General features: G+C 37.3%; 1 protein-coding gene across 1 annotated transcript; it reads right to left on the reverse strand.

The window, feature by feature from the left end:
- Positions 1 to 57: 57 nt before the first annotated feature.
- On the reverse strand, positions 58 to 9,318 carry cdca7b (cell division cycle associated 7b). The gene is made up of 10 exons (XM_007260697.4): positions 9,164 to 9,318; positions 7,830 to 7,958; positions 7,000 to 7,131; positions 5,799 to 6,194; positions 5,637 to 5,699; positions 4,451 to 4,627; positions 4,189 to 4,335; positions 3,068 to 3,217; positions 2,813 to 2,949; positions 58 to 2,102 (listed from the first exon to the last, which is right to left on the reverse strand). Exons 1-10 carry the CDS (start codon positions 9,179 to 9,181, stop codon positions 2,081 to 2,083), a joined length of 1,371 nt encoding a protein of 456 aa, XP_007260759.2. The 5' UTR covers positions 9,182 to 9,318; the 3' UTR covers positions 58 to 2,080.
- Positions 9,319 to 12,904: the final 3,586 nt, after the last annotated feature.

Below are 12,904 nucleotides of genomic sequence, written 5' to 3' on the forward strand. Positions count from 1 at the left end.
TAGAAAGTTGTAGCCCAACATCCATCCATCAGTTTTTAAGACATTAAAACAAGAAAGTGTCAATAAAGGTGGTTTTATTTCTAGTGATAAAAGTAGTACAAGTGAACATGTTGTATAATTAAGGAAAAAATGATACAAATTTTACAGATTTTACTGAAAACATAACTGATTACACACAAAAAAAGAGACAAAATATAAGAGCTCTACTGGAACAGTGAAGTAAATGTGTGAATGTGTGAAGAATCTGGATTAATAAAGGAAAAATTATACAAAGTAAAAGAAGAAGAACTTTAAGAGTTCTTGATGCTCTGTACTGCCATTAGTGCGTACAGCAATGCTCCAGTTTCTGTCTGTTTCTGGTGAACACAAGTACTGATATCTTCTTCTGTCATACATTTTTATCAGTTTCTAAAATACAAATTGCCTGTATGACCTGCAGATGCTTCCTCTGAGAAATAACTCTGAATAAAACAATTTAACAATTTAGTAATGGTTTAAAGGCAAAAGTGCTTAAGTAATGCCAGGTTCACACTACACGACTTATTAGCGACGCAGGGTTACTAATTATATTATAAGATATTTCACCAGGAGGAAGAAAAAAAAAAAAAAACAACACAAGTGTGAACTGATTTGATGGCACATGCAAGACATGTGCACTCTCATTGGCTGTAGCTAGTTGTTGCACTAACTTCTAGTCACAACACTTTTTTGGTCTGGTTAAAATGGGCTCTGGTTCATTTGTACTCTTACTGCGGTTCAATAAGCAGGTGTGAATACAGGATCGAAACAACCGGATTAAGACCTGCTTGTGGAGATGGTCTGAGTTTAGTCCTAAATGAATTCTGAAGCGGTTCTTTTGTGGTGAGAACGTGATCCGGTCTCGATCTGACCCAGATATCAAATATACTGATTTTATTTGAGCTAAACTTCTAATACACTTCTGTTAAGGTGCAGTTTAATCTGATATACTAGCCAGAAAACGCTAATTACCACAGTTATGAGCAAACGCTGTTTACACACTAAGAGTGCGGCATGTGCAGAGTTCACTGCTCACATCTGCCCAACTGTTTACTGTTTGAAAGCACAGAGTTTTATTTTGTTTGTTAAAGCAGCTTTACATAATCTTTTCACTATATTTACTTTCAGATTGGTGCAGATTTTGGTGCATTTAGGTTTATGTCTGTGTGAAACCAAACCGAACACAGGGAGAAGACGCTTCCAGTCACTTGTTATGGAGGAGAAATAGGGGGAGGAAACAATCCGGACCATAGAAACCAACTACAGGTGTCTTAAAACACCCCTAAAGTCACTAAAAGGTGCAGATATTAAAGGTTTTCAACACACAAAAACTCAGCCAGTACCAAGTGAACATAGATTTGCCTCTTGCAGATTTTGATCTGAGGCTTGGTGGCTTCCATTCTAAACAAACAAACAAAAAAAAAAACAGGTCTAAAATCATGTAGTGTGAACCGAGCATAAGGAGCAAAAATCAAGTCAAGTTTGATTCCCAATTTGGTTTTAAAAGTGGCAAAGACAACACAAAAAAACAAAACAAAAATCAGCTTTTACAGAAAAATCTAATATAAAACTGATTTAGTCAAACTTAAAAAAAAAAAAAAATGTTTTTAGTCATTTTTGATCTTAAACCAAGTGCATGTTTAAAAAAAAAGTGCACAAGTGAGATGAGCAAGTCTCCTAAATCCACAAGCAACTCTGACTGGCTTTTTAATCCTTTGCACATCTGAGGCTATAATCCTTTACTTACCTACAGACAGACAATATGATTATTCATCATTAAAAGCTATAAGGCTAAAGGTTACAGAAGAAACATCAAATCTAGGTGCCGGTAAAAATAAAGAGCAGTCAAATCTTTAAAAACAGAATTAAATGATTTTACAGGAGAAACAAGCGTCTCTGAATCAAACCTCTACAGTGAGGCTGGATGAAACACTGCTGTACATCTTTCTCTGATCAGTTTTAGAGCTCTGCACACTGCAGGGAACGACACTCATCTCTCAGACTAAACTGAAGGATCATGAAGATCAGTTGCTGGATCCCAACATCAGCCAGTCATCAGTCTTCAGTCATCACTCTTCTGCAGGCTGCAAAATAAATAGAGACTTGTGTTAATTCAGTTATACATAAAAAAAAAAAAGGAGAGAGCACTTCAGTTTCTGAATCAGTTTCTCTGATTTTGCTATTTATAGGTGTAGGTTTGAGTAAAATAAACAATGTTGTTTTATTCTATGAACTACAGACAACATTTCTGGCAAATTCCAAATAAAAATATCAAATATTGTCATTTAGAGCATTTATTTGCAGAAAATGAGAAATGTCTGAAATAACAAAAAAAAAGATGCAGAGCTTTCAGACCTCAAAAATCAATATTTGGTGGAATAACCCTGGTTTTTAATCACAGTTTTATGTATCTTGGCATCATGTTCTCCTCCACCAGTATTACACACTGCTTTTGGATAACTTTATGCTGCTTTACTCCTGGTGCAAAAAATTTCTACTGAAAGACGCTCACAATCTGTCGCTGACTGATCACCAACCAGACGCAGACACCTGGCAAATATTTGGTGTGCTACATATCTGACTCAGTCAGCAACTAGGAGTGAGGAGCATGAAATCACTGTGAAACTCTAGAGGGAGCCCACAAGTGAGTCTTCTATGAATATTCTAGGGTGAATGATGCTAAAAAACTTCAAATTAAAAATAAAAATGACCTACTTGTTCTGAGTATTTCCTTAATTTTAGAAAGTAGAATAAATGCATTTTACTAAAAAGCAAAGAAAAAAAGCGTACATACCTTTCTAGGTACTCTTTCACGTTGTGATAGCCGTAATATTTGGCTAAGTTGGTGAGGGCACCGGTGGCACAGCGTCCATCTCGTTTCCGACACAGGCTACAGTTACACACACCTCGACAGATGGGACACTCCCATTCCTGTAAACAAATGTAAATACATAATACATTTTAGCAATTTTAGTTTTCTTTGTGTTTTACACATTTCACAGTCATCAGGAACATACCACTACCAAACCACACACACGCAAACACTCACAGGGTCTAGTAAAGCTGTGCGAACATCTTCTCCATAACGGTTCCTCAAGCAGGGTCCACAGAACTGCCCTTTGACCCCCTGGCAGTAAGGGTTCCTGCACTCGGTCTTAGTGTCCAAAGTCTTCTGTCTGCACTGATGGCATGTGCTGCCCTGAGAAACACAACACATGGTTTTAATAATGATATTAAAACGAGAAAAGCACTGTTCTGTAGTTCCTAAGAGCATTTTCTATGCTCTTTTATATAAAAAAACACAAAAAACTAAATGTGTGTTCACTGCATTAATAGGTACAATATATATGGTTGTCTTGTCTTTTCCTGTGTAGTACAAACTTGGGTTCTAATGAATCTAAAGTCCCTATCCAGAAGTTTCTCAGGGGGACATCTGCAATTGGAAAAAAAAGAAGCAATAGTGAGTTTTTTTTTCAGGGCTTTTTCGATCATGTGACATTGTGTTCAGTAGCTCCTCCATTTCCAATTGCTGTTGTGTTTTTACATGGATCTTTTTCACATTGTACTTTAAGATGAAAATATTTTAATTTGTCTAACTCACAAAATATTTTAAATATTGTTTGCAGTTTTTAAGTAATCATCGTGTAATGAATGTCAATCACCTTTTACTCTGATTATGAATTACATATGATGAATCAGATTTAGTAAAATACAAAATAGTATGTGTAAGTGCATTTGTAAACAGTAAGTGCGGCAGCTGGTTTCACCATAATCCCAATAACTTCTTTCCTGTATGATCTCAAACATGAGTCCCCTAGATCTTATAACTAACCCCTCTGCCCCCTTCTATTCAGCTGAAAATCCTTCTTAAGGAGGCTATACAGATCTGGCAACCTATGACCGAATCTTGTGGGTCACTACATGTTGCCTCTGCATGTGACTCTGATTCCGGAATGCTCTGCAGTTTAAACCGTGAAGGTGGAAATGATTGAATGTGAACACGAGGCTCAAAGGACCACGCGATTAACAACCGCAGGACAATGTCAGCAGATACAGAGATGCTCACTCGAGCAGACCAGCGCTGCGGTTTGCCACCCAAAATGATCAAAAACTTATGTTGGTTACCTGTGCATACGTTTGTCAAGACACGCAATTAAATTATAGACTTACATGGTCTTTATCAAGAATTTTGTCTTTAGCACGATCAGCTACATTCTCCAGCTCTTCCTCAGTGATGTCGTCTGGCATTCTCACAGATGTGCGCTTTCTGTACTTCCTTTTCCTCCTGCCTCCATCTTCCATTAGATCAGCATCAACCTGCATCAAAAACAATCATGGTCTGTAGGATTATAAAGACTGACGGACAGGCTGAATAAATGTGCATTCTCTCAGTGTCTGTGTGGCTGAAATAACTCGTGTACATGGTCTTCACCTTCATCAGGTTCTCCAGGTGCATTTCAATGCTTTTTCTTGGTTTAGAGGTAACGAGAGGCTCCTGCTCCTTTTCCAACCCGAAATGCTCTGGGGGGCGGGCCTTACGGCTGGGGTTCCGCCTCTCGTTCTGTGGTTCAGACACTGGCTTTCTGGGAGAGTACTGCTTCTTCTTCTTCTGTTGTTTAGGGGGGGAAAAGGACATTATTAAATCAAGTAAAATTATATGTATTGTAAATAAACTCATTTCAACTCAATGACTTAAAAGTTGAAATCATTTTCAAACTATTCATCGCCATCTACTTGATATATTATGGCTTGATAAGGATTTAAATGATCACAGCATTGTCAAAATATAATATGTTGTGGCAGTGCGCAATGTTTTAATTCTTGACACAAGAAGTAGAAACACAACGCTGTGTCTGTGTAAGTGAAAGACTGCTGCTGCCTGAGAAGCATGAGGGAGCCGGCATAAACACGAGGTAATCGCATGGCCTTCACATGGCTGGGCACACACTTGTAAATATGGCGGCTGACAGCCTGTCAAAAGCTGTGCACCTTCGTATGGCACAGTTTTGTGCAGATCTTTCCAGTTCCAGCCGAAATCACGCTTTTAATCACAGAATTTACCTTTTAAAAGGCCATTTAAAAAACAGTTATTGTTTTGCTGGTTTCCTCCTTGGGTTTTAAGTGATTGGCTGACTGTCAAGCACTGACACAGCTCTCGGTCTGTCCTGATCTCTGACAATAGACAGCGTATTGGTGGAGGCGGGGCTGATGTTGTCACGGACCCTGCATTGTTTAATATTGCGATATATATCACAGCCTTATTCTGCATGCCTTCATTATAAACAGTGGTTCCTGGTTTTAGGGCACATACAGTGTGTAACTGGCTTTACTTTTATTCTGAATATTGCACACTGCAAAAGATACACTGGACGAAAATGCAGAAGCTAAAAGAGCTAAAAGCTAACACTGCACTGCTTGAAAGAAAAAGAGAGAAAGGCCATAAAGCCAGCAAGCTAACAGCACACAGTACTGAAAGGAAAACAGTACCTAATAAATCCTGTTTTCTAGCTAATAAAACCCAAAATACTCTCTACTTTTTAATTATTATTGAACTACACAGATTACAGCTGCGAAATACTTTCATACAATTAATTTCCAACAACAAAAAAGGCACTTACTATGGGTGTAGTTTTTGGGGAAAGTTCTGGTAAGGAGCTCAGGTCCGCAAAAAGCTTAGCAAGCTGTGAACAAACAGAAACAGTTATTTAATAACCTCAGAATTAACATATATATATATGTGTAAAATACATCTACTTAAGTCTAATATATGGTGAATTTACCATAGCTTTGTTCTCCTGAATATTTTTGGCTCTTCTGTTCAGTATCTGTATTTCTGCCTCGGTCAGCTCATCCTTCTCCTCCTTTTCCTCCTCAGATTCATTTCTCGCAATTCCAGAGCTTTTCTCAGTGTGTCTAATTTTAGACGGCAGAGCTGCATCTGCTTGGCCGCCTCTTCTTTTTCTGGTCCTCACTGCCGGCTGAGCGCTGACTGGTGGAACCCTGGGTTTGGGCTTTACAGAGGATTTCTTTGGCACCGGGCTTTCGTGGGTGGAGCTTCGTCTGCCAGGAAACCTGAACGCGACACACAATCCAGAACTCTGCCTTCTCTTAGGGGCTGGATTGTCGTCATCTGAATAAAAGCCGATATCATCGCTGTCTTCCTCCGATTCCACAACCTACAAACATAGGGTAAAATTTAACCATTACTTCATGCAAGAAGAACTACATCTTAGATTCTCTGCCTGAACACGAACTCTGGCTGGGTTAGGCCAAGTTTTCTCACCATTTAGGAAAATAGCCTGAAGTAGGCGTCTGTTTTTTAATGATACTTTTTTTTTATATAAAGCAATGGTGTGATTATTACAATATAGTAAAATAAATCAAACTGTTTAAAAAAAAAAAAAAAGTTGCAAAAGTGTGCAGTGCACACTCCACTTGTCCGTATTACGCACTTGACTTGCAGCTCTGTGCAGTACAGTGCATAGCCGACTTTTTGTGTGTTTTTGCACATAGACTATAAGCTCAATATAAAAAAAATATTTACTATTCTTAAACCATGTTAAATTATATTAAATCGGAGGAAAAACCATTCAGTCATCATTCTTGTAGCCTAATTTACCTATTTTTAGGCCTGTGGATCATTTTCCCCTTTGTTTGTGTTTTAATCTGTCAGAGATCTGTTCTTCTTCAGTGTTGCAATGTTAAATTAACATCATTTGGAACAGATTTCGCTCATTTAAACAGCCTGAAAATGTTTTTAAATGTTTTAAAAGCTCAGTTTTAACGCTCTACTTCCTAAAAACAAATGTCGGGTTTAAATTGGGCTCAGGCTTAAAATGACAGTGTATGGGGCGGGTTCATTCGGGTCAGGCTTGGCCAGAACAAGCTCTGGCTCGGGCTGGATATTTTGGGCCTGATTTAAGCTCAAAAAAGAACACATACGCAAAAGAAAAGAAGAGTATGAGGATACCCATCGCTTACCTTAGGGCTCATCCAATTGCTGCGTAGGGATCTCTCATCTTTACCGAAGCCTTCAAACTCCTCTTCACTGTCCGTGTCCATGAAGATATGAGCCAGCTCATCTGTGATGAACCTAGACTTAAAGTTAAGGGCCTAAAAAGAAGAAAACAAGCTGGAATCAACACAACCCAATTCCCAACACTATACTGCTACAGAGATAAGAACGTTTACCGTGTTTTTCAGACTATAAGCCTCACAGGATTATAATTACAGCATTAAGTGATGCTAGCCAGCCGCGGTTAGCGCTAGTAAATGCCACCCGATAGCGGTAGACTGAGTATTCCAATAACCCAGGGTGCTATCAGCTAGCGGTTCGTCCCACGTAGCTTGTTTTAACGCAGTCAACATGCAGACTACAGTCTAATATACTTGCTTCTGAACGGCAAGAGAGCTAGCTCTTTGGTTAGTGGCTAACGCTAATGCTGCTGCACCTAGCCTTATTGCTGGGTCAAGAAACTTGACTGAAAACTCACCCTTAGAATGCTTGAACTTTTCCACATTTTATCACCTTACAAGCACAAACTTAAATGTATTTTATTAAGATTTTAAGTAATTGTCTATCACTTAAAATCTTAATAAAAAACATTTAAGTTTGTGCTTAAATAAATCCCAGGCTCTACATATATAATTAGCTATATTTTACCAGCAAATAATAAGTTCCCAATCATTAGGGTATACTACACTGCCAAGTTGAAAATGCTATTTGTACCCGAGTTCAAATAGTCACTACCTAAACAAACAAAAAAAACAACAACAACAAAAAAACAATAACCCAAATAGACAATACTCACTGGCTTCCAGGAGGTCTGTGAGCGGAGGCTGTCTCGGCTCTCTTCAGAGATCTCCTCTGGAGAATCAACTCCAAATCCAAGAAACTCTTCTTCATCGCTCGGGCTTTCAAATATGTCTGCCAAAGCTTTCTGAAAATGCGACAAGTACAAATGATAAGGCAAGAAGCAGTGAATAGAAAACCTTAAACTCAATTTCAAGTAGTTTTATTGTTAATACTGCAATACTGCACACGTACAGGACAACATACAGAAGATTCAAATGATGTTACTCTCCTAACCAAAGTTAGAACAAGTACAGCAAGATAATTAAGAAAAAAAAAATAAGACCACTTTAGTTTCCGAATCGGTTAAAATTAACATTATTGTTTTATTCTAGAAACTACAGAATACATTTCTCCCAAATTCTGAATAAACATTAGTGTCATTTAGAGCATTTATTTGCAGAAAATGAGAAATGGCTCAAATAAAACAAACCTCAAATAAAGCTTCATATTCATAAAGTTTTAAGAGTTCAGAAATCAATATTTGATGGAATAACCCTGTTTTTAATCAGCCATCATATATGTTGGCATCATGTTCTCCTCCACCAGTCTTACACACTGCTTTTGGATAACTTTATGCTGCTTTACTCCTGGTGCAAAAATTCAAGCAGTCCAGCTTGGTTTGATGGCTTGTGATCATCCATCTTTCTCTTGATTATATTCCAGAGGTTTTCAATTTGGTAAAATCAAAGACGTCAATTCTAAGTGGTCTCTTATTTTTTCCAGAGCTGTAACTTGTCATATAAGTTACATTATTTATTAGTACAGTAATACTGAACACTGAATGTACTTTTTGGCTGGTTAAATGGTACGAAGCTGTACTTCCTGCTGACAGTAAAGAATTTTATACTACAAAGGAAACACATTTAACCCTATAAAGACCAATTTTATAACTACATTTGAGTGTTCAATTGTGAAAAGTGTACCTTTAAGTAACTGTTATACCTCAGTTGTTGTTTTTCTTTTTAGTGTGTAGGTTAGCTAGCTACCTAGCACAAGCTTGAGGTGATTTAATTTAGCTATTTATTCATTCTTTTAGACTTTAATTAATGTATTTTCTCGTCTTTAACATTACTTTTTATATCGTAACTTGGTTCGGGAACTAACGTAGTCTACATAACAAAACTAATATAAGCCATTCTACTTAGTTAACCTTAACTAGTTAGTTAGCTAACTAGCTAACCAACCTAAGCTAAGGACAAAGTCGCCTAACTTTAAGCTCTGTAGAGTCGGTAAATTAACGTTTTAAGGCTGCAAGAAAAGCTTTATCGTTAGCTAACCTGCTGTTCTTACCTTTACTGGAGCCGACATGTTTCTCTTTACAGCAGAAAACCCAGTTTTTGCAGTTTTTATAGGTTTTTATAGGGATTGTAGTCTCTCTGTACTACAATCCCATTCATACAGCTCACAGTTTAAAAAACAACAGGCGTGCAGGAGGGAGCCTGCACTCGTGCACACAGTGTGGGGGTGAGACTAGAACAGCAAAACTGCATAAAAACACATTTAAAAGATTTTTATTTTAATCTTTCATCCTCCAACTTCATATTTCACCTGTAAATACAGGTATCAAGCACAAAAACTAGTTATAATCATTAAGAGATCATGAGATTTTGAACTCTCCTATGAGACGCGTCCCTCCACGCGGCCGCGTCTACAATGGAACAGTCCACGGCGTCTGCCTTTGTAGTTTCGCGGGAATTTTTTTTCGCGGGCCGAAATGACTCCTGAAAAATTCACCGATTCTGATTCCCTGAATCGCTCTGTTTAAAGACCGCGTATGTCTGGGCTACGTGCTATGGCTGGCCTGAAGGCAGAATACTAGAATTTAAGGCAAGCGTTTTAAGATTAATTTCGACTTTATTTTCTCCAGTTTTACTCTTTCCATTTTAGCGGATCTTTTTTGTGCTTTGTGAAAGTTCACTAATTTATAAGTGTGAATCTCAGGTTCACTCACTGAACCGAATCCTATTCTACACTAGCCTTTATGAAGGAAAGTGAAAGAACTGGGATAGTGGAAAAAAACAACAATAAAAAACAACAAGTTTATGTTAGGGGGAAAAAAAATCATAAATATTATTATAATTATATGTATATGTATTATGTGTGTGTATCTGTGTAAATATATATCCCTTTCATGCATGAATTATTAAATGACTGATGTGGATTTTTTTTCTATGTATTTTTTTACTCACAAGAAAGACTTGTGTATTATTATTTATTCTGCCAGAGATACACAACTATGCACTAACGGGATAAAATGCAATTTAGTAGAAAATGTTCTATTTCATGTTTATAGCTCAAAGAAACAATATATTATGGGAACTATTCATATACAAAAGCTTGAATGTAAAAACAACTTAGATAAAAGTATCAAGGGTCTGGTCGCATCAGCAAATTTGAAGAAAATAGCTTATAAAACTCATGCATTGGATAACAATGCAACAGAACTGAACATGCTAGCATACATACACTCACTCATACACACACACGCACACACACTCACACACACACGCACACGCACACACACACACATACACACACACACACACACTTATACAACTAGAAATACATTTTAAAGTTTAGGGCAGCCAATAAAGGTTGTTTTGTGCAAAGTTAGTGCACAAAGCAACTTTTATTGGCTCCCCTAAACTTTAAAATATACTAAGTAATAACAAAAATAAAATCCAGCCTGTCCCATTGTGCAGATGTGCAGACATTAAATAGGAAATTAGCATATATACATAATTTAAAAAAGAATTTAATAAAAAAAACATACTTCTCATTGCTCAGGCAAGCAGTTGGAGAAATTTCATTATGATGTTTAATCTAAATGTTACCCTTATTTTACCCTATTTTTTTAACCAGTAGTTTACTATTGTTATATTGTTATGATGGAATATATCATAAATAATATTAATTATAGCATACTTACAATTAACACATTAGTTTATAATAATATTTCCATAATAATACATATAATAATATATAATACTAATACATATATACATATAATATGTATACTAATACTACAATAATATAATATAATAATAATAAAATATCTATAACAGTATTATAATATTAATAATATATTAAAATAACAATAATTAGAGCTAATTTAGCAAATTCACTCAATGTCCTTATCTAAATGTTACCATTGGTGCATGACATCCACTATAGTGGACAGTTACATTTTGACACAGAACCAAAAAACTACATTACCAATTTTGATTAAACTTTCATAAAAGTGTTCCTTACTTCATTCTTAATAAGAAAAAATATATATACCTGCATATTTCTTGCAGAATAAAAAGATTTGACCAATATTCGAGAGGTCATATTGTCATTTTCACTGTTGGCCGCCATCTTGGATTTCTGATGCAATATCTAAATTTTGAGAATATTGATTAAGACATTTATATTTGACACAATAAAGAGTGGGTTTGAAGACAGCACTCTGGTGGTTTGGAGTATGTATTGCAAATCTTTTGTTTTTTTTAATGCGTTTAAATATGCGTCCACTGTAGTGGACACTATGCATGAAAGGGATATATATACCCCCACCCCAGAATTAAGCCCCCTAAGAAATTGTAAATTATAATTGTGAATAAGGAATCGATTCATTTAACTGTAATCTGAAAAATAGTGAAATGTGAATCAGAAAACTGGAAATTATGAATCAATTATCAATTGACTAAATTCTTAATGAGTTAATTGAAGTGTTAATCGGAGATTGTGAATCAATGACCTATAAACCAATGGCCTATGTAAATCAATTACCTGAATTGTAAATCATTAAATGTCACTTTAGATTATATAAAATGTTAAATCAAAGAAATCTAATCGATTCGTTGAAACAAAAAGTTCGAAGGAGTTGGTTTAGTAAAATTAATTTCTTGTTTCATTTTACCATCACTGTGTATAATATATTAATATTAACCAATACTGTTCCTGTATGATGGCACCGATAACCGAAGCACTTTCAATATCTATATATTTATATATATTTATATATTTATTTGATTTTACAGGTGTTGGTTGAATTCTTCAATACTTTGATATATATATATATATATATATTTTTATTTTAGCATTATAAGCTGCTCATTGGTGCTGCTCTTACTACCACACCACAGTTCTGTGGGCGGTCAGTCAGTGAATCAGTCCGCGTGGTCCACGTGCTGCAGTTTCTGCGCTCGGCGCTTGCTCGGTTGTTGTGGTTAAGCGCGCGCCGCGCGGCTCCCCGGCAGCTCTTCCTCCGTGTTTCTGCTCAGTTGGCACCCAGTGGGCCGCCGCTCCCCCCGGGGGTCTGTCAGCACGAGCACCTGCATCCGGAGACAGCGGCTGCCCCTCCCGAGGCGCTTCCCGTCCGTCAGCACGGCTTTATTCCGCGCACGCTCCCATTAGCACGCGCAGCTCTAACGACTCCTCGGATGACAGCGAAATGATACGGTGCAGGGGAGCGCGCGCTGCGCGGGAGGAGAGCAAATCACAGAGGCGCGCGCTCACAGCAGGTAGCCGAGCTGCAGAGCGCCACATAAAACGCAAATTACAAACAGCTGCTTAAGCATTGTTTAGCTCGCTGTGTTCTGTGTGGGGCTGCACTTCTTTGGCACTCGAAGTGTGTGTGTGTGTGTGTGAGAGAGACCAGTTGACCAGGCCTGGGAGGAGGAAGCTCTATCTTATATCTAGAAAACGTATCTAGTATCTAGTGGTTGGTGTGGTGCAATGGTGTGGTTGTTGTGGTGTAGTGGATAACACCATCGTCTATGCTGGACAACTATGCTGTGCTACACCAATAAGGCTACGTTCACATTAAAAGCCACGTTGCTCAAATCCGATTTTTTGCTCAGATCGGATTTGGCTATCTTGACGGTTCACATTCACAAATGTGAATAAGTCACTCCTTGTAAGTCGCTCTGGATAAGACGTCGGCTAAATGCAGTAAATGTAAATGTAGATACCCAATATACTCTGACAGTGGTATGCAAAATTGATCAATAAGTATTACTCTTTGATGGCCTGTGGATGCCCACA

Source organism: Astyanax mexicanus, chromosome 3, assembly GCF_023375975.1.
Source record: "Astyanax mexicanus isolate ESR-SI-001 chromosome 3, AstMex3_surface, whole genome shotgun sequence".
NCBI lineage: Eukaryota > Metazoa > Chordata > Actinopteri > Characiformes > Acestrorhamphidae > Astyanax > Astyanax mexicanus.

Excerpts from the sequence above, each read along its gene's own strand:
- cdca7b (XM_007260697.4), bottom strand. Across the intron at positions 5,700-5,798 it reads TTCAGGAGAACAAAGCTATG|CTTGCTAAGCTTTTTGCGGA; the intron begins GTAAATTCACCA and ends GTTTGTTCACAG. Across the intron at positions 2,950-3,067 it reads GCACAGCTTTACTAGACCCT|GAATGGGAGTGTCCCATCTG; the intron begins GTGAGTGTTTGC and ends ATTTGTTTACAG.